The sequence below is a fragment of the Argopecten irradians genome, chromosome 12 (genome assembly GCF_041381155.1).
Source record: "Argopecten irradians isolate NY chromosome 12, Ai_NY, whole genome shotgun sequence".
Taxonomy (NCBI): Eukaryota; Metazoa; Mollusca; class Bivalvia; order Pectinida; family Pectinidae; genus Argopecten; species Argopecten irradians.
This window is the reverse complement of record NC_091145.1, coordinates 23,428,496-23,456,059: the sequence shown is the minus strand read 5'-3', so window position 1 is coordinate 23,456,059 and position 27,564 is coordinate 23,428,496. Positions and strand designations below refer to the sequence as shown.

The following is a 27,564-nucleotide window of genomic DNA, read 5'->3' as shown; positions in this document are numbered from 1 at the left end:
TATAATATATTATTTATCAACATTATTAATTGATTTACAGCAGACTAGTTTACGTTTTCAAAAGTCAAATGCCTAAGTTAAAAAAAAAACATTTTAAAGTTAAATCTGCCATAAGTTTCGTACTCTCACCAATTATTAAGAACAGCATTTAATATGGTATACACCACTAAAGAAATACAATACTTACATATCATCGGTGTTCATTTTACATGTACAAAGAAGAGTTGAAAATGAATTTTGACTACTGCCAAATTTTGACAACTGCCAAAATCATTATACAAATGTGTTTAAGTCTACAATGCAATGAAATGGGTTCTTACGGTCATAACATGAAGTCACGTTGTGGTTTACAATATCATTTTATATTTCTACAGTGTTATTGGGAATTGGAAAGTGACTTCTGCAGGTATGTTTTCATGTAGACCTGAATAAGGCATAAAACAAGAACTTTCACAATGCATAAATTACGTGTTAATAAGATATCATACATTTTTTTCTGACCATTTGAATAATTTTCAAAACATACTGCATCAAATCTTATGGTTTTCAATAGATAAAGAAGACAACAAGACAGAATTGTCGTCAGTTATGACACATATAACTTTTAAGTACACAGCACCATTGGACATTGTACTGATTATGACTAACAATAATAAAACAATGTCGCGACAACCAACACAACTCCGCAGTCTGATAATCCATGTATTTATTACAATGTAATATATATAGTACAGGCTTACTCCCGTTTCCCTTGTACATTGACACTGGAGAAAAGCCAGAAAACCTTATCATAAAAAGACATAAGTACAACCAATAGCTGAAGTAAACAACAAACGAAATGATTCTATACAAACAATGCCTATTATATCTTATAACACCCCATACGTACCACCACTTGACACACTCAGACGTATACATTTATCAGAATAAATGTGTAATTTACACTTCTTAAATAATTTCCAAATGACAACTTATTATCTGAAGATTTTAATGAGAACGTCATAATCCACCGTCACAAAACCAGTCCTGCTGTCTCTTTAAACTTCCACACACGACTTGACGCTGCCAATAGTCGCAAAGACATTGTGTCTTATGAAGTCACAAAATCACATGATAGTTGATGTTCGGTATGCAGTCACAAAATAACGTGACATTTGATGTCTTATGATGTAGCACAAAGTCACGTGCCATTTATGTCTTATGCAGTCACAAAATCACTAGATATTTGATGTCTTACATATGTATGATGTAGTGTTACGAAACCACGTGACATTTCATGTCTTATGATGCATCACAAAGTCACGTGCCATTTTATGTCTTATGCAGTCACAAAATTACGTGACTGTTGATGTCTTATGATGCAGTCACAAAACCAAAAGCCACAAGTGACGATATCAGACACGTGTACCGTCACGAAATTTCAGGTGACGTTGTCTGGCGTGCTCTGTCTTAGAATCACACGTAGTGTCCATGACAGGTCCATATGGATCTCATCACCCAAACACCGAACATTTGTTTTGTCGGTCCATTAGAAATGGTGAAAAACAGCCGAAGTGATCGGAAAATCCAAATGTATTGCTGATGGCATCGTTAACCCTGGAAATGTTAAATAAGTCGAATAACTTTAATAATTGTAGTAGTTTACGATAACTTACAAAAACAAAAATAGCTCATCAGCACTTTAGAAAACATCACTCGGCATTGAGATTAAGACGTCTCATATTCCCACTTTTATGCCGAAACACTAGCTGATTTCAAAAGATCATGTGGCAGTTTACTACTTTGTGTAGAGATGAAAAAGACGAAATGGGTAATCTTATAAGTCACAGATATGTTTTAAATTTAAATTTCAATATTTGACTTATTAATTAACTTATTAATTATCTGCAACTACTTTTAGTCTAATTAACACTTTATACTAGTATCAGATATTATAATCTCGTGAGCTCCTAGTTCATTTGTTACGAGTTTTAGACCGTTTGTTCGAGGTGTAACAGTATTTTTTCACTAGAAGTTGTAAATTTTCAATATGAAATCTAGTACTGTATATTTTGTATCGTGTTTGCCAAAAGCATATTCCTGTTTTTCGAATCTTACACCTTGGTACCTAAATTTATATCGATTATAGTAATCCATAGTCATTTTTAGTTCGATTGTTGGATACTTTTTCACAGTCGTCCAAATATAATGGGTTTTTTTTAAATGTACATAGAGTGTTGTCCAATTAGTCAATTGTTAATAAGAATGTTTTGGTAGTAAGCATTAGATTTATTTTATATTGTTATCATTGAAGTTAAAAACTGGTTCGGGTCTTTAAAGTGAGTTTATAAATCTTTTCCATTTCATCTTTATAAATGTAAAAAATTTTTTTTGTTTATTTCGAGCCATAGATACATGTATAAATCGATTGTTAATGGTGTTATTATCATAACCTCTTTGTTTAAACAATATCAGCTTAATTTGAGATGTATTGGTATATGTTAAGAAGAGTAAATAGCCTGTTGATAATTCTTTAACAATAACAAATAACATTTTTCAAACTCTGATATTCCAAAAACTAGTCCCATTGTAAAATTTTCAAAGAAATCTTCAAACTTAAGTGTGGAATATCTGTTGCATAATCTAACCCTTTTTAACTATAAATTTTTAAAGAATAACTTTCTTAGTTATCTTAATATCGCTATTGAATCTTCTGATCATGAGTTTTCTATAATTTTTGTATTGCAGATATTGCTTGCATTTAGAGTTTTCCCCAGGTATCTTAACACGTCTCACCAAAATACAATCTTATTTATTTTTCATTTTTTTAAGTGTTCAATTCCAGTATTTCACAACTGCCTTCTATATTATATATTCATAATTATGTTGGTGATGATGGGGATCACGTAACAAAATGTTAGAGAATAAAACGTCGGATTGATTGGAAACTACTTATCAACCATTAAGTGGAACATTGTTTCAGTTAAGAAAAATGTATTAAGTTTAAATTAAAAAAAACTGAAACATTATGTAATTTTAATAAATTGAAAAATGAAACCATTTAAACCATGTGATAGGCTTTATTTGAAGAAGAAAGATATCCAACTTGCCATACATAATATTCAATTTATTGCAACAGTTTATGTTTGAATTCACATATTCAAACGAACATGGATCATTTATCAATTAAAACTCGACACTGGTACACTTAGATTATAGCTGTCTGCAGCAGCGCTTCGCAATAACATTTCACTGAGACAAGTTATGATAACTTCATTATTGGTACTTACACTTTCCTCGACACCTGACCAGATTCCGTGCTTTGGATTTCACAGAAGTTCTGAAATATGAATATTAATTATACAGTATATCATACATATCTCAGGTATATTGCCTTGTTGAGTTTAACATTTTGCAAAATATATTCTCTTATGTACCCTTTGTATATTCCAAAATAGCGTAAGATTATGACATTTTACATATCTGTCTGAGAGGAAAATCACAGTATATCATATTTTAAATCAAACTTAATTGCTTGCTTATTTATTTATTATAAACATCGTGCTGGTATCAATATTTACTCTTATAGATTATCATATGTTGTATTGTTATTTTTGTAATCGTTTATGATAAAAATGTTTATTTTTGGATGATGTCATTGCAAAATATAAATATAAGTAATAAGTGGTTATAGATCGTTATATGTGTATAGAAGAAATAAAAAAATTCTTCCTCATTCACAGAAACTAAATTTCCCGTCACTAGTTTTACTGCTGATGTTTCCTCGTGTGCTGGTATTCATTTCACTAAACAAGCATTAACTTTGTTTGGTACAAACAAAATGGCGAAACGGACAATAAACATTGAGTACAGATATTGATTGACGAGACATAAACATGATTAAAGTTGGTCAAACAACTTGTACCTTACATAAGGCCAGCAATCATTAATTAAAGGATATATACCTAAACCGAAACGGCGTTTATTTATTTATTTTTTTTTAATTGGAATGTAAAATAATATTAATAATTTTGTAGAATCGCAAAAGTTATTAATTAACCGTAAATACTACACTTAACATTACATTTTGAATAATTCAATTAAAATAAATCACATGTTGATTTTCATAACGCGGATAGTCTTATGTTTCCAACCGTCGTCCTAATTACCGCGTATTATTTGATTATCACTGCGCCAGATGACAAACAGGAAATTAATCTTTATTGTTACTAAAGTAATATTAGTTACACAGGAAATCCTGCATTTGTTTGGGTGTTAAACCTCATTTTAGGTCACTGATATACTTTTACTGTTATTTTAAGAAACTTTTATGTTTGTTTCGGAAAGGTAGTTAGGAGACTATTTTAATAACGATTTACATATTATACGTGTATAAAACTCATATAGTGGTTCTGAATTCCGATAGTGGGTTTCCATTCTCTTGTTGATCTTTCGATATTTTGTAAAATACTTTTATTTAAGTTCGTTGTGGACGTTATGGTTTTTTTTTTTTTTTTTTTTTTTTTTTGCTTTTTGTAAAAATTCTTTTCGACAACGTACAACAAGTTTTCTCATACTTCTCATACATTGATAGTTCGTTCGATGATTTTTTTTAAATCATTTAATATATTCATCATATTTAGGGTAAAATTCTTTCTTATTAATTTTGGTTAATAGTTTGATTGTTCTTCATGCTTTTGGCAATATTTCAAAAACATCCTACATGCTCTTTTATCCTGGAATAATTTTGCCTTTTGTATCAACTTTTCTTTATGTTCGTTACGGACTTAGAGTTCGATTGTTGACTTTCACCAACCATCATGTCTAGTGTTCACTGATATATAGTACACGCTTCGGACGGCGTTTCATAATCTTATCAGAATCCTTTCATTCTCTATTAGGGCCAAGAGATTAAAGTTTAACCCACCCTCACAAGTCGGTCGACCATTTTAAAACTTAGGGGCATATCTCTGATAAACAGGCAGGGTAGTAACTCATTCTATATACGGAATAGACTGGCCAACAGTCCCTAAGTCGTTAAGACTTTCTCAGCTCTTTACTATATTATCTCTCCCTAATTTGAAGCTCTAGAATCAGAGTTGTAGTAGAGACAAAGATATGATCAAGTTATAGTTCAGTGATTTTTTTTCAATATTCTAGAGACTGCATGGTGGCCATTCTATATTTGTATTAACAGGTTTATTCCAACCAAGTTTCTTTGAAATCCCAGTAGTGATGGTCAAATGATAAAGAACTGAACTGTAGGCTTATACGAAAGGAGCATAACTCTGAAAAGATATGGTAGCTTGTTACACTTCAACAAAGGTTTGCAAAATTACTTTACATTGCATGAGAGAGTACTTGTTTATAAAATCTTGTTTATCAAATCTTGTGTTACACAAAATGCATCATATACTGCATATATAGAAACATGATATGTATATGTATATTTGTGTTGGTTTTTCAGACAAGGAAGTAGCAGTTCACAGGAAATCCCCCTTATTGCACAGACAAGATGTTTCCCAGATATAGGCGTGTCTGAATCGCACGACGCTTGACTATATCCGCATTCAGACGCTTTTTTGGCTATTTAGAAGTCGAGAGATGCAGTGACCCATGATAGTAAGAGAGTCACGCAGATATATAAATGCCACCCTATATACCTCAATGCCCTTATAGGTAAGCCCACGTGATGTAAAGTGTCATATATCCGGCTTGAAAGGTCGTATATCCAGAAATAACACAGAACTAGCGATATCTATTGTTTTACGCCAGTACCATATACTATCACGGGCGTATACATACGTAGTTAATTCCAAGAAGAACGCAAGATCAAGAGCACACTATAGAACACTAGCTGTATACGATGATTACATTTAACACGTTCCATAACTAATATACAAATGTACAAAAACAAATACAAAAACAAAATGACATCTTCATTTGTTAGCTTCCTGAAAATGCATACGGCAATATTAAACTCTGCAGTCAAGCACATGCCGCAATGAATAATTCAACATTCAAATAAACACGTTTTTAAAATACTTAAGACATCATTCATGGATTATTTAGCTACACTTGTATACACGTGTCTTGTACATAGGTTTGATCATGTATATTTTTTCTGTCTAAGGGGCAAACCATTAATGATATTAAAACCATCTGTACGTCAACACGAGTCAAGTTCAAAACAGTTTGAAACTTAATAGAACTTTGTCTAACGTGTGTCAAACTACATAATTATTGAACAAAGAGACTAACTATTGGGAGGATTTATAAATCAATAACTTTGGTTTGGAGAACAACAAAAACGGACAATTTTAGAAAGACCATGAATCATGCGATTGTTAATTGTATACACTTGTTTTGTAGGTTTAATTATATATAGATTTTTTTTCTGTCATATTAAAAAAAATGGTATTAAAAACCATCTGTTGATCAATTCACACCACGTCCAATATATCAAAACAGTTTGAAACATAACAGAACCTTGGAGATCCAAGAGAATGGGAAGATTGCGGAACAATAAAGTTTGGAGAGTACCAAAAAGGGCGATCTATTAAAGACAAGAAATCATTCGATTTGTTACAAATGAACCAAAAAGCATACTGGAGCTATCAGAAAGTGAAACTGATTCAGAGAACAGTGATCATAAGTGCCACTTGAACATTTCAGAAACACCCATTCAACGATTAAGAGGAGGAAAACTACAAGCAAGGTCGTATGAAAACTATGGGTCATGAACCAAGAGCACACAGTAAATGATCTAAAGAAACAGGGAAGTGAAAGCAGTTCGGAGGATGAACAATATGATTGTCAACAGGATGCTCCGCTTATGATCAATTACAATTTACTATGTATTGTGTTCACTATGTACAACGGAAACAGGCGACTGTTAAAGTAAACATAGTGAGTGTTTTGGAGTGCATATACAATTTATAATATCTACTTGTGTATTCCGGATATATTTAAATACTGTCGGCTAGTAACCGGAGTAGATGAATACTAGTCACATTCAACACAGATACATGTATCACGGCACTCCTCTGGATAGTATACAAATGCATAACAGGAACTGTTCCATCCCCCTGTCACTATGTACGTGTGTATCATTTAGGTTTTATAAATAGCTCCCGTAATGTCCGTCTGTTTTTTATACAAATTAATTGAAAAGCTATGTAGAATATCTCCGATAGAAACTGTAAATATCTTTAACATGAACTGTACATGTAAACATCTTCAATATGATGTAGCTTTATTTACAATATGTATACAAAGGAGGAAAAGATTACGACTTTATCTCATACATATATGTAGGTAATCAGTGCATAAATCATCAAAGGATATCGAGCAGGTGACACAAACTATGTGACACACATTTTTTAAGTAAACGTTTGCTTAAAGATTGTTTTTCTTTTGTACAACTCTTTGAGATAAAATGTGGTAGAGAGCTATATAGCTACCTCCCATGATCTTTTCGTCCTCGAAGTTGATCGCAAACTGTTTGTCACATTTTGAAATATTCCATTGAAACCACAGGTAGACAATGCTTTACATTACAACAATGCACTTTATCCAATATCGCGGTTCTTGACGTCTCTTTTGTATGTATAATAAATGTGTGTTGATGTTGTTAATGCTTTAAAGTTTGTTTTGGAAGATATATACCTTGTTTTGGGTTAAGACAAAGCCATTGTAAGGACTTGTATGTATAGTTAGTTGGACGCAAATCTCAACAGATGATGATAATATTACCTATGTACATAAAAAGAATTGATCAGATGGTTTTGGATTATTCAGTAATTGATACCTAGTTATTCACAATTGTTAGATTACTAAGTATGTGGTACAATAAAGACTACACATACCTGGGCAAACGCTATGTATTGTAGCTGTTCTGAAACGTAGTCTAACATCGGGACACGGTAGCTGTTGGACAATGTCTTCCAGTCATACCCCTGCCGTAATAAAAGAAACAATCATACTATATAACTATTAGCTATTGATGTGCTTATCTCGATCGGAAAATAAATCATCAGGTATTCACTGACGCATGCTTACCACAATGGAATTTCGAAGTTATCAAAAATACAATTAGTCTAAAAACTTTCTCTTAGGAAATCATATAAAATAAAATCCACAATTTTGCGAATATTTGCAACAGAGCTATGCAAACAAAATATTGACATAGTAATGCCGAGCACTTTAAAATACATTTACCTTTTGTTACAGATAGTCTGTCTTCGTCAATGGACACAATACCTGTATCATGGACATACAGTATCCAGTAAAAAATATATTTAACTATGTATTAAGACATTACAGAACAGGTATACTGTAGTTAATGTCGCTACAAACCTTCATCGTTATATTTAAAGCTGAATGGGTTTTAGCGATCAGACTTGTGATAGCGTCTGTGTTCATCTGCAAAATGGAGAAATCACAGATCAATTAATAACCTTATTCACAACAGTCAAGTGTGATTCTCAGCAAATGGGCTGTGAAGTGCAATATTGAATATTTGGTATTGTTTATAAGGTTTAAGGACGGCATGCTATGTGTGCAATGTGTGAATGTCCGTAGGGTTTTGGAGGATGCATTTGAGGCTCAGAAATGTAGTAGTACATGTACTTATATAGACTTGAAGAAGTTCATTTAACCTTTTTTCTCTTTCACAAATTTTAATTTTCAGTATTGTCCAATTAGTTCATCATAGTATAATGACAAAGATATAAACCAAGAGGATATAAATGTGTGTGACAACCTTACCAGCCACATTCCACTATCACCCAAGAATATATCACTGAATACAGGTGTTTACAATTACTTACATTAATGACATGTTTTACACAAACGAAGTACTTTATCTACATAAAAAACTTACGGTCCCTATATCAGCGACTCCATTAGAGAAGCACGTCATAACGTCCTCAAAATTTAATATAGATACGTCATCCCACCAGGTCAAGGTCATGTTTGTGACATTCATATTATCTAAAAAAAAGTGCAATTCATGAAACAGAAAAAAATAGACACAGAATGGACAATTTATATGCAAACAAATGAAAGATTTCCGAATTTCCCTTTACTGAATTAAAAGACCTTTGTAGTGAATATGGGGAAAGTCCAATTGATTTCAGAAGCTTTCTTTTCATTTAGTCTTTTTTGTTTTCAATTTTAAATTCATTTGTAAGGAAGTAAAGTGCCCATAAAACACATATTTTTCTTTTATTCTTGTTCTTTTTTATTATTAATAATATATTTTTTGTTGTATTTGTTGTTTTTTGTTTATTTTCAAGAAGTGAATTAAGATGTCCATAAAAAATAAATTAAAACGAAAACTGATATATAAGATATACATAAATTCTGCTAACTTGTGTCTCCTCTCGGACGATATCAATATACTAATACCATAACATTATTGATTTATTTTAACAATATCGCTTGAGTTGAGTCATGATTTTCTAAAAGTTTGCATACCCAAAATACAGATTTACAAGAATGTGTTAACGAAATTAACTTCTTCGTAAGTGGCAAAGCACTTTATAATCTAAAGACAGCACAGCAGATGTCCTGGTGTTATTATGGATGCTCAAAAAGGATTTGATGGATGAAATTAATATTGAACTCGATGTCAGACGATATTGTTGATTAAGGCACCAGATAGTGTCATCACAATGACATACTACAATTCAGCATAGCAACACAACTGTTCATCCTTTGAAGTGGACATACATGTACCTGAAATATGGTCATCTTGAAACGGTGTTTGGAACGGAAATTTGTATGGGACTAATGGAACAAACTATTTACACCGCTCAAACAATATTTTTTTGCTTTTTTTTCTGTGTTTTTTTTCCTCTTTTTTTTTCTGTTAGTTTTTGTTTGTTAAAAAACGTTGTTTTTGGTTTGGTAACATTTTTAGGTGGTTATCTCGCTTGTGCTATAAATGTTTTTGTTGTATGGGCACTGGGCATTAGACAATTATAGGAGGAACGTACACCGCTAGGTAATTTGGTAATAACTCGAAGGATCATTTACATTTTTATCAAGATAGATCAAGAGATTACAAGGTAATTTCAGGTGATTTAGCTATAAAAATTAATGAAAATTGAACTGTTTCGAATATTAATAGTTATTTTTTTCTTTCTGATACACTGTAATTAATATAAACGTACTTATTATACGGAAAAATACGATTTACAGAAAATATTTAGAAAATGTACAGTTAAAGCAATTGTGTTTTAGTGCAGCATTTCAAGCGCGAAATTTGCGGAAAATAGGTTTATTGCTTAAAATTGTACATTTACAGTAAGTAACGTAAGTAAAAACCCTTCACTGTATATTACCACTGGGTCCTAACCCCAGACCACCACAAAACGTCAGTATTGACGGACTGGTCTTATATACTAAAGAAGGAGACTTCTTAAATGTTATGTTCTATATTATTTGAAGAATTCTATCACACGATACAACTACGTACTGTAAATTGGTATAAGAAGCTCGGTGGCTATCTGTCGGCCCAGAGTACTGTACACAAAGAACTGTGGCTTCTGTGGTAGTTCCTGAGCCGTGAGAGCTGTTGGCAGAACTGATAAACAGAAATATATTAAGTAAGAATACAAAGGTTTAATAATAATGGGTGTATTACGATAAAATATGAATTATTTGCGTAATTATTTGCGTTGATATTTAAACAATAATGTTTACGTTAATGAAACAATGTAGTATTAGGATTATTAAAACATACACATATAGAAAATATACAATTATAGTATAACCCCTCGACCTAGTCTTCCTCAAATTCTCCCTATATTCGACGAAATGATTGTATGGTCCTGATCATGTTCCCATATATGTAACGAAACCCCGGATAGCTCGAATTGTTATTCGTCAAATACCCCTCATTCCTCGAAAAACAAAGATATATCCCCTTCTTGTCAAATACATAGTAAAGAAAAAAATATGCATCATGTGCATTTCAAACAAGTTTTTTAATATCATAATATGTTTATAAAAAGATTAGTTAGGCTTAATTTATCCATAGGGTAAGGTACTGGGAAACTACATAACGTCTACCTGTCATAAAGATACAATTGTAATGTTACTTTGTTCTATGATTAATACTACCAAGAAAATTCATAGCAGAAATCTTAGTGCTTAGGATGACATCATTAGGATATTACAGTTTCGGATTACTTGCCTAAAGAATCCATGTTCTTGTCGTAGTAAGGCTGTGACGTGTACCAGAAAGGCTCCTGTGACGTCACTTCCGTATGCAATTTATCCGTGACGTCACGTCTATAAGAACGCACCCTGTACCTATGTCCGAGCTGTAGAAAAGTGAAGTTTACTTGTACGTTGGACATCAGAACGTTAACATCACGGACCTCTTCCACTTTGGACATTTTGGTGGAAATAACACCGAGGATTTCAGTAGCGACCATCTTCGTGCTGTCGGACAGAACACTGGATTGAGACGTGGCTTGTTCAAGAGAAGATGTAATGTTTCCCACCAACGAAGCTAGATATTCCTCTGACTGAATGATTTCTTGGAAATACATGTCGGTATAGACGGTATGAAGTTCTCGTGATAACAGATCTATGGTGAAGTCTATACAGTCTGACCAGCTATAGTTCCGCTCCCTCCGTCCTCCCAGGCCGTCCAGGGATACTCGGAGCGTAGAAGGAAGGAGCTTCCATATCCCGGACAACAGAATCTGTTTAATGTATATACGTTATAATTCTTGCACAAAGAGTATCATGTGCTACTTTCATATTATTTTGCTATTGACTTGATTGATGGTAAAAAGTAAACGTCAAAAGAAATCTGTTACGTCAAAAACATATACATTATGTCAATATGAAACCATGCATTTGTTTCCATGTAAAATTTAATTTGTATCCATATGAAATATCGTCTGAACTCATATAACAGCTAACCTGTTTCCATATAAAATCTGGAAAGCAACACTGAAGGAAATGTCCTTAAGATTTTCCCTTAACCTTTGAAATATTTTTTTCTACGGAGAATTTTAACTAAGATATGTTGATAAAATTGAGTTCAAAAGGGCTGACCTGTATCCAGATGAAGAATTTAATCACATCTTTGTCCGTGTCTCTCACGATTCCGTCTATGATTTCGAAGTAACCATAGTGTTTGATGAGAACCTGGTCAGATAAAGTGACTCCGGTAGCTTCAGTCCACTGGATGTTTGGGAGCCGTGCAGACAATGTCTCAATGGTAAACTGTACGGTCGGTGAGGAATCTTGGCTAATAACCTGTATAGTTTTGGTGTCTTAATGTCATTACAAGGTGTGTTTATATTTAATATTATGGTACATATACAAAAATTGCCATAAGTGAAATACATGTGACAAATTTTAACATTGCAAATAGTTTTGTTATCTATAGAACCTGCACGATTTCGACCTCTTCATGATACATGGTTTTGAACTGAGGAAGGTGTGCTTGCAAAGTACTTATAACTAAGTTTGTTCTATACGTCCCCATTATCAACTAAGTTATGTTCATTTGAATGGTTACCTAATTAGGCCATTTGCATTTCCATCCATACACATATCGTTATTATGTTTTGGATGAAAAATCCAATAAATTGAACAGGATTTAATTGTTTAACCTGTTGACCGTATCTTGAGTCTGGTTTTACATATAGAAGAAAGACATGTCTTACATCTGAAGCAAGCTGGATCGAGTTAATCTGGCCTTTATTTAACAATTAAGAACATTCTGCATTGCATAATATTCATATGCATGTCCCCTTTGTTAAGAAGGGCTTTGTGTGTCATTCAACCGACCCTGATACACCCATCTACATTACAGAATATATTATCTTAAAGATGCTCCACCGCTGACAAATGGTATTTTTTCACTATCAAAAACAGCAGCAGACGATTTAGTATTTTTCTTCAGTTATAAAAGTTACTTTCTTTACACCATTACCGCCGTTGAAAAGTTTGAGCTTCTAATTTTACTTCAAGTTAAAAATATAAAAAAAATAATTAATTGCATCACGAAAAAATTCCGTGGCACTATATCCTATATGGAATGAAGTACTGTTTGCGCATGACCCAAAAGCAAAATAAATTATTTTATATTATTTTTTTTGTGTTAATTAGACTTATGTATACACGATTAAACACTAATTATTGTTCAAATGATGAATATCATTTATGCTCTGTCGGCGGTGGAGCATCTTTACCTTAATCAATTAACTATTATACACATGTAAATTATAATATAACAGGTGTAACACAGAAGAATTTATTCGTCTTGAGCTGTGTATCGGGTATAGTAGGGAACAATCACCTAAATGAAAAATAGATCTTCGAAATGGCCCCTGTGTATAGAAGATTGAGCCCAGGATAGAATTTTGACCCTGCCGCTGATTGGCTGGTTAATTATCAATTTTAAAGTAAACATATTTTCTGACATAATTAATTATTCCTAAATATCAATTACATGAATTTTGAAATCCAGATTGAAATTTAGGTTCAAAAATTAATTTGATGATGAATAAGGAAAACAAATTACAATATTAGTTTTTTTGAGCTGAAGGAACCAAACCTTTTTATATCTAGTATATGAGAACCTAGACTTTAATAATAATAGAACACAATAACTGACTAATGTTCAGCTGTTTTAATAATACTTTAACACTGTGGTATATGTAAAAGTATTTAGTTGTTTTTTTTCTAGTACAATTTACCATCCTCCCTTGATACCGAGTGCTGCTGGCCCCTGGTGGTATTAGCATGGCGTTACTTACTGTGGCTAGCTTCCTCTCAATATCCACAGTGGTAGTGAGTAAAGCCGTGAGTCTACTGTACAGGTCATCAGTCGTCCCTACACAGTTATATATAAAGGAATTTAGCAAAGGTAGGGTTAAAGAATGTACAATTATTAAATACGGTACTGAGACTAAACAATAAATAAAAACAATTACGGTGGAAATAAGTCAGAACTGATTATTGTGCATATCAAATTCGGTTGAAAGTTTAAATATTTGTTATAATTATTAGTTGGGATCACATACTTCTATAGTTATTGCTAATAACAAATAACAGCATAAAAACGTTATCGAAATGACTAAGCAAGGACATTTATTAACAAAATATTGATATATGTATAGTTTTAGAAAAAAAGTAAAGGGACAGAATTAATGGTCCAACAGAATAAGCAGTGTTTGCTTCAACGACAAACCTCACCATCAAAATGTATTGGAAAAGTTGCACTCGCTGAGACAGATATGGTATACGTACACGGACTTATGGAAGAATATCATATTACATCTAATCTCATATCATGAATAGACGGATTCGTGGTGCGAAATATACCGTATGTACGTAGTGGAAAAGGCGAATAATTAACGGACGCCAACCATTGGCGATCTTCTTGATGGCAATGGATACAATGACCATTGAATCCGAGTAAGAAAAAATGAACTTATTTATTTAAATATAAATTAAATGATATGTTTGTACTTTTCAACTACAGGTGGATTCAGACAACGTAAATTGGTTGATAATCCTTGTCTCGACTACGCTAATAATTGTATAATCATGTAGGATCTTAGTCAACGAAAGAAGCAAAAAAGTAGAGCATTACGTAAGGAGATCAAAATGGAGGACACTGAATCTATGAACATCCCATTAAAAGTTTTTTTTTAACCAAGCAAACAGTAAAATGATTTTAAGAGTAAACTGGAATATCATATCAGGGATGTTTAATCTTTTGCTTTAGACAGATCAGAATTATTTTGTTTTATTTTCAAATATAAGCAACAAGACAAGAACAAGATGAAATGATCTGTAAACAGTTTGATGTAACAATTATAACGACGCAATTGTGTTATCTACTGCAACAAGTAACGTAGAGTGTTGAAGACAAAATAACCTTCAAGAAGTGGCACAACAAGGCTCAAAGATCAAATAAGGAAAAAGGCTACATCAAGAAGATCATGAACATGAAAACACTTCTTCAGATGAAAACTAGCAAATGGAACCTCGTTGTTATAGATCTATAGTTTAATCAACGCATGATTATATATTTACACTTGCTAGGCTTGTTCACTATACGCAAGTACTAGCCGATTTTGTTTTCCATAACTGCATGGTAACATTGAACTTTGAACTTGCGTATAAAAATGTTCTATGCAACTTAAAGGGGCTACTTTTTTTTTAAAGAAACACATGGCTTTGTTTACATTTTGACGTAACATTACGTGTATATTGCTGTTTTTCATAGAATTTGGGAAAATGTAAACAATACATATATGTTTTATATTTATATATGATACAAACATTTTTTAAATGAACATGTGTATAAAGAAACGGGAAAAAATATCCCGACCGGGGCGACGTGCAGCGCTTTCATTTTTGTTAAAAATGATGGATGTCAAATGTAAACATGCTAACGCGCCCCATAGAATATATTCTTAGAGGAATTGCTCCATACAAGCATGGTTAACATAAAAACGGAATCCAATCCCTATCTAGAAAAAATAAAAGACGGAGAAATTACAAGTTGGATTTGGCAGTAATAAATACAGAACAATACGGGAGAGAGTAGTAAACATTGAAAACAAACATGTCTAGATGTGGCACTTTAGTATCCATTTCAGATTAACCTGTACAATTCTTTCTCAAATAGTCTCAGCTTGCTTTCGGTAACAACTGGGACACACTTATGATAGACTAGACATACACGATCTTTCAGCTTGATTTGTAGACGTTAAAGACAAATGATATGCATGCTGCGAAGGCTTTGTTGTTACAACGATTTGTGTATATAAACTCACTCCAAACTGTAGAAGTCGTCTACCCTTATGTACTTCATATGTAAACTCACCCCCATCCTGTAGAAGTCGTCTACCCTTATGTACTTCGTATGTAAACTCACCACCATCCTGTAGAAGTCGTCTACCCTTATGTACTTCATATGTAAACTCACCACCATCCTGTAGAAGTCGTCTACCCTTATGTACTTCATATGTAAACTCACCACCATCCTGTAGAAGTCGTCTACCCTTATGTACTTCATATGTAAACTCACCACCATCCTGTAGAAGTCGTCTACCCTTATTTACTTCATATGTAAACTCACCCCCATCCTGTAGAAGTCGTCTACCCTTATGTACTTCATATGTAAACTCACCACCATCCTGTAGAAGTCGTCTACCCTTATGTACTTCATATGTAAACTCACCACCATCCTGTAGAAGTCGTCTACCCTTATGTACTTCATATGTAAACTCACTCCCATCCTGTAGAAGTCGTCTACCCTTATTTACTTCATATGTAAACTCACCACCATCCTGTAGAAGTCGTCTACCCTTATGTACTTCGTATGTAAACTCACCCCCATCCTGTAGAAGTCGTCTACCCTTATGTACTTCATATGTAAACTCACCACCATCCTGTAGAAGTCGTCTACCCTTATGTACTTCGTATGTAAACTCACCCCCATCCTGTAGAAGTCGTCTACCTTTATGTACGTCATATGTAAACTCACCACCATCCTGTAGAAGTCGTCTACCCTTATGTACTTCATATGTAAACTCACCATCATCCTGTAGAAGTCGTCTACCCTTATTTACTTCATATGTAAACTCACCACCATCCTGTAGAAGTCTTCTACCCTTATGTACTTCATATGTAAACTCACCACCATCCTGTAGAAGTCGTCTACCCTTATGTACTTCGTATGTAAACTCACCACCATCCAGTAGAAGTCGTCTACCCTTATGAACTTCATATGTAAACTCACCACCATCCTGTAGAAGTCGTCTACCCTTATGTACTTCATATGTAAACTCACCACCATCCTGTAGAAGTCGTCTACCCTTATGTACTTCATATGTAAACTCACCACCATCCTGTAGAAGTCGTCTACCCTTATGTACTTCATATGTAAACTCACCACCATCCTGTAGAAGTCGTCTACCCTTATGTACTTCATATGTAAACTCACCACCATCCTGTAGAAGTCGTCTACCCTTATGTACTTCATATGTTAACTCACCACCATTCTGTAGAAGTCGTCTACCCTTATGTACTTCATATGTAAACTCACCACCATCCTGTAGAAGTCGTCTACCCTTATGTACTTCATATGTAAACTCACCACTATCCTGTAGAAGTCATCTACCCTTATGTACTCCATATGTAAACTCACCACCATCCTATAGAAGTCGTCTACCCTTATGTACTTCATATGTAAACTCACCACCATCATGTAGAAGTCGTCTACCCTTATGTACTTCATATGTAAACTCACCACCATCATGTAGAAGTCGTCTACCCTTATGTACTTCATATGTAAACTCACCACCATCCTGTAGAAGTCATCTACCCTTATGTACTCCATATGTAAACTCACCACCATCCTGTAGAAGTCGTCTACCCTTATGTACTTCATATGTAAACTCACCACCATCATGTAGAAGTCGTCTACCCTTATGTACTTCGTATGTAAACTCACCACCATCCTGTAGAAGTCATCTACCCTTATGTACTCCATATGTAAACTCACCACCATCCTGTAGAAGTCGTCTACCCTTATGTACTTCATATGTAAACTCACCACCATCCTGTAGAAGTCGTCTACCCTTATGTACTTCATATGTAAACTCACCACCATCATGTAGAAGTCGTCTACCCTTATGTACTCCATATGTAAACTCACCACCATCATGTAGAAGTCGTCTACCCTTATGTACTCCATATGTAAACTCACCACCATCATGTAGAAGTCGTCTACCCTTATGTACTTCATATGTAAACTCACCACCATCCAGTAGAAGTCGTCTACCCTTATGTACTTCATATGTAAACTCACCACCATCCTATAGAAGTCGTCTACCCTTATGTACTTCATATGTAAACTCACCACCATCATGTAGAAGTCGTCTACCCTTATGTACTTCATATGTAAACTCACCACCATCCTGTAGAAGTCGTCTACCCTTATGTACTCCATATGTAAACTCACCACCATCATGTAGAAGTCGTCTACCCTTATGTACTTCATATGTAAACTCACCACCATCCTGTAGAAGTCGTCTACCCTTATGTACTCCATATGTAAACTCACCACCATCCTATAGAAGTCGTCTACCCTTATGTACTTCATATGTAAACTCACCACCATCCTATAGAAGTCGTCTACCCTTATGTACTTCATATGTAAACTCACCACCATCATGTAGAAGTCGTCTACCCTTATGTACTCCATATGTAAACTCACCACCATCCTATAGAAGTCGTCTACCCTTATGTACTTCATATGTAAACTCACCGCCATCCTGTAGAAGTCGTCTACCCTTATGTACTTCATATGTAAACTCACCACCATCATGTAGAAGTCGTCTACCCTTATGTACTTCATATGTAAACTCACCACCATCCTATAGAAGTCGTCTACCCTTATGTACTTCATATATAAACTCACCACCATCCTGTAGAAGTCGCCTACCCTTATGAACTACATATGTAAACTCACCACCATCCTGTAGAAGTCATCTACCCTTATGTACTCCATATGTAAACTCACCACCATCCAGTAGAAGTCGTCTGACCTTATGTACTTCATATGTAAACTCACCACCATCCTGTAGAAGTCGTCTACCCTTATGTACTTCATATGTAAACTCACCACCATCCTATAGAAGTCGTCTACCCTTATGTATTTCATATGTAAACTCACCACCATCCTATAGAAGTCGTCTACCCTTATGTACTTCATATATAAACTCACCACCATCCTGTAGAAGTCGCCTACCCTTATGTACTTCATATGTAAACTCACCACCATCCTGTAGAAGTAATCTACCCTCATGTGCTCCATATGTAAACTCACCACCATCCAGTAGAAGTCGTCTACCCTTATGTACTTCATATGTAAACTCACCACCATCCTGTAGAAGTCGTCTACCCTTATGTACTTCATATGTAAACTCACCACCATCCTATAGAAGTCGTCTACCCTTATGTACTTCATATATAAACTCACCACCATCCTGTAGAAGTCGCCTACCCTTATGAACTTCATATGTAAACTCACCACCATCCAGTAGAAGTCGTCTACCCTTATGTACTTCATATATAAACTCACCACCATCCTGTAGAAGTCGCCTACCCTTATGAACTTCATATGTAAACTCACCACCATCCTGTAGAAGTCGCCTACCCTTATGAACTTCATATATAAACTCACCACCATCCTGTAGAAGTCGTCTACCCTTATGTACTTCATATGTAAACTCACCTCCATCCTGTAGAAGTCGTCTACCCTTATGAACTTCATATGTAAACTCACCACCATCCTGTAGAAGTCGTCTACCCTTATGTACTTCATATGTAAACTCACCACCATCCTGTAGAAGTCGTCTACCCTTATGTACTTCATATGTAAACTCACCACCATCCTGTAGAAGTCGTCTACCCTTATGTACTTCATATGTAAACTCACCACTATCCTGTAGAAGTCGTCTAACCTTATGTACTTCATATGTTAACTCACCACCATCCTGTAGAAGTCGTCTACCCTTATGTACTTCATATGTAAACTCACCACCATCCAGTAGAAGTCGTCTACCCTTATGTACTTCATATGTAAACTCACCACCATCCTGTAGAAGTCGTCTACCCTTATGAACTTCATATGTAAACTCACCACCATTCTGTAGAAGTTGTCTACCCTTATGTACTTCATATGTAAACTCACCACCATCCAGTAGAAGTCGTCTACCCTTATGAACTACATATGTAAACTCACCACCATCCTGTAGAAGTCATCTACCCTTATGTACTCCATATGTAAACTCACCACCATCCAGTAGAAGTCGTCTACCCTTATGTACTTCATATGTAAACTCACCACCATCCTGTAGAAGTCGTTTACCCTTATGTACTTCATATGTAAACTCACCACCATCCAGTAGAAGTCGTCTACCCTTATGTACTTCATATGTAAACTCACCACCATCCTGTAGAAGTCGTCTACCCTTATGTACTTCATATGTAAACTCACCACCATCCAGTAGAAGTCGTCTACCCTTATGTACTTCATATGTAAACTCACCACCATCCTGTAGAAGTCGTCTACCCTTATGTACTTCATATGTAAACTCACCACCATCCAGTAGAAGTCGTCTACCCTTATGTACTTCATATGTAAACTCACCACCATCCTGTAGAAGTCGTCTACCCTTATGTACTTCATATGTAAACTCACCACCATCCAGTAGAAGTCGTCTACCCTTATGTACTTCATATGTAAACTCACCACCATCCTGTAGAAGTCGTCTACCCTTATTTACTTCAAAGTCGTCACTGTAATCATCGTATATCTCGTCGTCGTCGACATCATAAGTATGGTGATATGACCGTTTCCTACGTCTCTTCAGATCAAGTAAGTAATCATAGTCGCCATAATCAGACAAAGGAGTGAAGTACACATTCAAGGCTTGTGCTACGCGTATAATGTAGTTCTGTAGGACCTAGGACAGCAACAAATATCTAGTAGAGAAACATATAGTTTTCATAGTTCCCATAGAAATACATAAACATCACATAATTCAGAAGAACAGTGATAATTTCAATATGAGTGTTGTTGACTTTGCTATGTTGTCTTTGTATTATTCTTTATTTATTTCCAAATGAAGGACATTTGAAGCAACTGGTGCAATACAATGCATAGTTGGCCTTAGGATGACAAGAAAATCGCTTGGGACGGATTAAATACTACATGTAGTTGCAATATGCACTAGTAACTGTTTATTTCATCTTGATGTTTAGACAAGTAGTTACTCTTGCAGTTTGGCTTACCTTGTTCTGTGGGACTGGATTCTGATATTGTTCTGCTGTAAAGTACAGAGTCGGCGGCTCCAACTTAAAATTATAAGATAAATAAATTCTAGTTCATTAAACTAGGAGGTGGAAGCATGACGATTAAGATCAATTATGCGGATGATGTTAATTTCTCTTCACACTCTAAAGAGTCTGATACAAGACATAAGCTTTTTGTATAGATACCCCTACCAAGTTCGTTTGACGTACCTGTAATATGTGGGTATTGACCCCGTCAATGACCCCCTGCTGGAGAGAGGAACCAAACAGAGCTCCGACACCAAATGACGTCACAGCAGATCTCTGTAGAGCTTCCAGACTGAGTACGGTCGTCAATGTCTCGTCCAGTCCTAGGGGGTCCAAAATCTTGTGCAACTCCGTCAGGGCTGTGGGATAATAACACGAAACGATGTGAAAGAATTTGTAAGCTCTGAAATATTTGCATCATTGCAATACTGGTTTTAGGTCCTGATACATCATCGATATTCCAAGGATAATGGATCATTGTCGTTACATCCACCCTGAACTATAACACCGCAACACTGAATCAAAGACTCTGTGTGCGACAACAGATGTGACAGATTATTTGGCCCGTTGATGTACATCGAAAAATTAAATAACGGTACACTGTATGGATTGAAGTTGGAGGTCGTTCACTGTTACATTCAAAGGTAGCGTCTCTGTTAGCATGTGATCGGTCACTTTTGTTTTCTTCTGAAGTAAATTCAGTTTCGATATGCCATATAGTTCCAGGGTAGACATAACGACCGTGATTGTCGAGGATGGGCCTTGTGGATGGAATGTTATTTGTTTGTGGAGGACTTTGTGAAGTATGAAAGGTGTGTTGCAGATGCCAAGTCAGTCAGTCGTGTAAAAGGTAGAGCAATTACTAAATATTAACAGAGTTGCGATACATCAGGATCTTCATCGACGTTGTGACGAGGAACATTACTAGTGATTTACAATACAACAACCTAGAAGCCAATTAACAAATAGGATATGTAATGAATGCATATAATAACACATAATATAGTACAGCGGGAAATGTTAATAAGATGTATTTATTACTACAATCAAAAGTAAAAAATCAACTTATGTGGCATATTGTAAAAGAGAGATTAACTTCACTAATTAAGTGGTACCATTGTTTCTAGTTCATATATTACTTAAAACCTTCATGTTGTAAAGAAGAAGTGAGTTTATACATGAAAAATGGTGTTTCATCTTCATTATTTAATATCATTTGAGCCTTATATCATATGAGGTCTGTGTAGTAAAACATACACTAAATAAGTACAGACCTTCATCACTTGTGACAGTACTGGACGACATGCATGCCATGTACAGTTGTTTGGTAGCCCTCGCAAAGACGCTGTCAATCGACGGCTCCAAAGGATCTTCAAGCAGTCCTAAAATGATGAATTAAAAGTAATCATGTCAAATCATCCGGATTGTGTTCAGTAGATGTTGGATTAAGAAATCACACAACCCTATCCTTAATTTCAGGAGCGCCAGTAAAAAGGATTATAAAGAGGCTTTAAACATACATGACTTCATAGTGTAGATAAGGCATCGATAAAAAACATGATTAGAAAAAGGAGTTTGTATGAATCATTACTATCTTTGTGAGGCATAATCACTATCAATTATGAACGGACCACTGTAGCGTCGACATTGGAAGGATCGCTAGATGTTAAATATTTCAGTTGATGTGAGTTCTGAATGACAATAGTTCTGAAAGAGTAGTCTGTCAGTGCTTCCGTTGCAGAGTTTCAGCTGGACAGAAACATGTAAGAACGTGTTCTACTTACTTCGGAGTTTAGGGTATAGATTATTCCTGTCGACAGGGTTGATGTACGCTGTGTCGGATGGGTCGACGTATCCATCACTGATCAGATCCTGGCGGGAGCGAATCCACTGGCCGCACGCGAAGGTGTAAAAATCATCACAGGGGTCAGAGTTCACATCAATCATAGACCACATCTCGTACCCCACAGAGAAGCACTGACTTGTCTCGCATACAGGTACTGGAGTGGTTATGGGCTTAGTAGTTGTCGATATTTGTGACTTTGTGGTCGTAGTGGTTGTTGGTGTTGTAGTGGTTGGCGTTGTAGTGGTTGTTGTAGTGCTTGTTGGTGTTGTATAGGTTGATGGTGTTATTTTAGTTGTTGGTGCTGTAGTGGTTGGTGTTGTAGTGGTTGTTAGTGTTGTAGTGGTTGGTGTTGTAGTGGTTGGTGTTGTAGTTGTTGGTGTTGTAGTGGTTGTTGGTGTTGTAGTGGTTGGTGTTGTAGTGGTTGGTGTTGTAGTTGTTGGTGTTGTAGTTGTTGGTGTAGTAGTAGTTGTTGGTATTGTGGTTGTTGGTGTTGTAGTGGTTGTTGGTGTTGTAGTGGTTGTTAGTGTTGTAGTGGTTGGTGTAGTAGTGGGTGTTGGTGTTGTGGTAGTTATTGGTGTTGTGGTAGTTATTGGTGTTGTAGTAGATGCTGTGGTGGTTGTTGGTGTTGTAGTGGTTGGTGTTGTAGTGGTTGTTGTTGTTGTAGTGGTTGTTGGTGTTGTAGTGGATGTTGTCGTGGTTGATGGTGTTGTGGTTATTATTGGTGGTGTTGTTGTTTCTGGTGTTGTGGTTGTTATTGGTGTTGTTGTTGTTTTTGGTGTTGTGGTTGTTGGTGTTGTCGTGGTTGTAGTAGTATAAGTTGTTTGTGTTGTGATTTTTGGCGCTTTCGTTGTTGTTTGTATCGTCGTTTTATGCTTGGTGACCGTTGTTAATTCCGTTGTTACTGTTGCTTCCGTGGTGGTTAGTTGTTTTACAGTTGTCGTTGGTTTTGTCATCGCCGTAGACTTTACCGCCGTGGACGTGATTGATGCAATGGCTGTCGTCTGAACAACTGGAGTGGTGGTTTGTACAGATGAATGTTTCGGGGTAGTATCAGATGAGGGTGTTGAGGTCACTGATGACATAGGAGGGGCTGTGTTAGGTAGGCTGGTCACACCGGGTAAAACTGGGGTAGATAACGGAGGATCACCGGGAACTGTTGTACTCTCGGATATTGCACTTACGGATGAGGCTGGCTTGGAATAATAAGAAAGACGATATGAGAACATTATATACTCGGAGATCAAAGACAAAACATGGACCGGTTAGATTTTCACTTCGGCAAAATATGATAAATCTCAGAGCGTTACAAAATTTATCTAAATAAAACATAAAGATTCACTGGGTTATGCAATTAGATCTGAAAATTAAGTTGAATTATAACCCGTGCATGTTTAGCATGACATGCTTATCTATAAAATTAGTTTCCAGTATTTGTCTTTATATACATACCCCGGCGGCGGCGGATGACAAAGACGACGCCAGAATGGCAACAGTGATGATGAGAACAAGGACGATCAGAGCTAAGTATAAAGACACTCCCAAAACCATCTTGGTCTTGGTGCATCTGCGTTTGGGTGTGTCCGTGGCTGGAGGCGGAGGTACAACATTATGTAATGCAACTCGTGCTGACAATGGGAAATATTGGAAAGCTGATCGTTCGGATCCGTCCCGGAGAACATCCAGTTCGCCTCCGTCCTCATCACTTCGAAACCCTCCCGGAATAGTGTGTGGATATTTTGAATCCTTTAGCAGATTGGCGGGCGATAAGGTCAATTCCGAGCATGATACAGAGGTTACAGAACCGTCGAAGAAACTCAGTAGATTATTTGGTGGGTTTCTTGGAAGCGTTCTCCTGGCCAGGCTCCTGATGTCCCCAATGTATCCCTGGAAATGATATCCGGCGGATATACTTGGTAGGGCCCGCGGGTTTTGGCGGCGATTCGGCCACATTTTCACGGACTGTCCATGGTATATGTCAAGGTCTAGGATACCAATATATCTTATATATGTGAGAGGTGCGAAGTCCTAACGTTACACGGATTAAAAGTATTAAGACCTCGGCCGGGCCAATCTAATTATGTGGTTCTTGTAGGGAACCTCCGCCACAGTAAGCTTGTAAGACAACAAGTAATAAGAAACGCAGAATTTGAACACGTATGTCGCCGACAAATGCTTTCTAATGGAAGCTGATAATAAGATGCATTTAAAACAGGTTAACTTTTTCCGTTAAGACCAACTCAAAAGATCAAATTTTTGAAGATATTCTGAGTCAATCAGTACTTGATATGTTTTCCTCTTACAAAAATGAAGCTTAAAAATGTGTTAAGCGCATTGATATCCAAACAGCATGAAATGGTCATATTCTTTTCACTCCTAAATATCAATACATGCCTTTTTGTTTATGTAAATACATGTACTTTAGTCTAGCCTACTACCGGTAACAGTGTCTGTAGAATAATTTGCTCTCGCCTTGACCAATAAAATGTGAACGACTGTAGTGGACAATATTATAATACGATTATGTATTATTAAATATAATCACTTGTACAAATTGGCCGGGATATTTATTGTGTTAGTGGAACAAATGCTAAGATTACGGCCTTCTTACTATTTAAATACACAAGCCATTTCACAGCGAGGTGTACTTTAAATTGTCGATTAAACCTGTGTTTTTGCATTTCAAAGACGATTAACTTGTTAAGATCGGATATTCACATAACACACCCTGCATGTATTCATTCTGGGATTTGCGACCAATTCTACAGCGCTGTATAAATACACATATATTAATATATGTAAATGTTTATAGCATATTAATATATGTAAATGTTTATAGCATATTATAGTGTAAAGTCCCGGCGACCTAATTTCGCGTTTTGGGGCCTACAATTTTTTTCACGACATTTCGCGTTTTTATGCCTAACGACTTTTTCTCGACATTTCACGTTTTAAAGACTCCAAAATTCCGTGTTTTAAAGACTCAAGACTTTTCCTAGCTTAATTACGCGTTTTAAAGACTCCACTTTTCTCGGTTTAATTTCGCGTTTGAAAGACTCGGTACATTTCCCAGTTTAATTCTGCGTTTTAAAGACTCCAGACTATTTCCGGCTTAATTCCACGTTTTAAAGACTCGACTTTTCCCGGCTTAATTCCGCGTTTTTAAAGACTCAATACTTTTCCCGGCTAAAGATACGGCGTTTAAAGACTTAAGACTTTTTCCGGCTTAATTCCGCGTTTTTAAGACGGAAGACTTTTCCCGGCTTAATTCCTGCGTTTTATAGACTCGACTTTTCTCGGTTTAATTTCGCGTTTTAAAGACTGACTTTTCCTAGTTTAATTCTGCGTTTTAAAGACTCTAGACTTTTCCCGGCATAATTCCGCGTTTTTAAGACAGAAGACTTTTCCCGGCTTAATTCCTCGTTTTAAAGACTCAAGACTTTTCTCGGCTTAATTCCGCGTTTTAAAGACTCGACTTTTCCCAGCTTAAATCCGCGTTTTAAATACTCAAGACTTTTCCCAGCTTAATTTCGCGTTTTAAAGACTGAAGACTTTTCCCGGCTTAATTCCTCGTTTTAAAGACTCAAGACTTTTCCCGGCTTAATTCCTCGTTTTAAAGACTCAAGACTTTTCTCGGCTTAATTCCGCGTTTTTAAGACGGAAGACTTTTCCCGGCTTAATTCCTGCGTTTTATAGACTCGACTTTTCTCGGTTTAATTTCGCGTTTTAAAGACTGACTTTTCCTAGTTTAATTCTGCGTTTTAAAGACTCTAGACTTTTCCCGGCATAATTCCGCGTTTTTAAGACAGAAGACTTTTCCCGGCTTAATTCCTCGTTTTAAAGACTCAAGACTTTTCTCGGCTTAATTCCTCGTTTTAAAGACTCAAGACTTTTCTCGGCTTAATTCCGCGTTTTAAAGACTCGACTTTTCCCAGCTTAAATCCGCGTTTTAAATACTCAAGACTTTTCCCAGCTTAATTTCGCGTTTTAAAGACTGGAGACTTTTCCCGGCTTAATTTCGTGTTTTAATACATAACGACTTTTTCGCGGCGACTTCCTATATTTGGAAATATTTTTGCAGCATTAATTTTCGCGAATTCTCGTTGTAAGCGAAATTTAGATAAATTGGTGTTATTCGTGTTTAAATGTGCACTATTGTGGCTACCAACCGTGTATTAATTAAAAATATAGCAAAGCAAGTAATTTCTGTGGGGACGATATTTTCGGTAAAAATTGAATCTGCAGAAAGATACAGTAAGTAATAGCGGAATTTCTTTATCGCAGGATTACATCTTTTCTTGGTGATTATTTTTTAATTACGACATGCTAGTATTTGACTCGTAAAATACTCGTAAAATATGTTTCTGTTGATATATTGAAATATTCTGTAGATTCCTATGGTATCTTTCTTGGTGTGAATTATCAAACAAACGCATATAACAATGAAACAACTATGAAACATCCTGAGAGATCGTACATTAAGCTTCAAAGACAGGTCAAATGTTTTTTCTTCAAAAGCCCTGACACCAAACGATATTATGATTGAAACCGGTAGATGATTGAAACCGTCTGGTTTAAACCAGTCTAAATCTGGTGTCAGAGCCAGAGTATATCGGGCTATATATTATCTTTACCTATAGTTTCTTGTTCAGTCTACATGTCATTCCCCTACTGTCTGCCATGTCGCATGGCTGTAGTTAATTATACATTTTCCTTCACCTCTAGGTCATGAGTTTGAATCCCTTGTTGGACAGTTGCCAGGTACTCACCACTGGTTGGTGATTTTTCTTCAAGTACTCTGCTTTCCTCTACCTCCCAAATCTGGCACATCAACAATTAACTCT

General features: G+C 35.6%; 1 protein-coding gene across 1 annotated transcript; it reads right to left on the bottom strand.

Moving 5' to 3' along the window:
* Positions 1 to 689: 689 nt before the first annotated feature.
* LOC138336329 (uncharacterized) lies at positions 690 to 24,695 on the bottom strand. Its single transcript, XM_069285772.1, has 15 exons — positions 24,173 to 24,695; positions 22,662 to 23,912; positions 22,152 to 22,259; positions 21,061 to 21,236; positions 20,830 to 20,892; positions 20,288 to 20,501; positions 13,770 to 13,846; positions 12,058 to 12,261; positions 11,183 to 11,699; positions 10,463 to 10,570; positions 8,864 to 8,973; positions 8,338 to 8,403; positions 7,848 to 7,937; positions 3,270 to 3,319; positions 690 to 1,596 (listed from the first exon to the last, which is right to left on the bottom strand). The coding sequence occupies exons 1-15, from the start codon at positions 24,285 to 24,287 to the stop codon at positions 1,494 to 1,496; spliced, it is 3,252 nt and encodes a 1,083-aa protein (XP_069141873.1). The 5' UTR covers positions 24,288 to 24,695; the 3' UTR covers positions 690 to 1,493.
* Between the last annotated feature and the right edge of the window lie 2,869 nt (positions 24,696 to 27,564).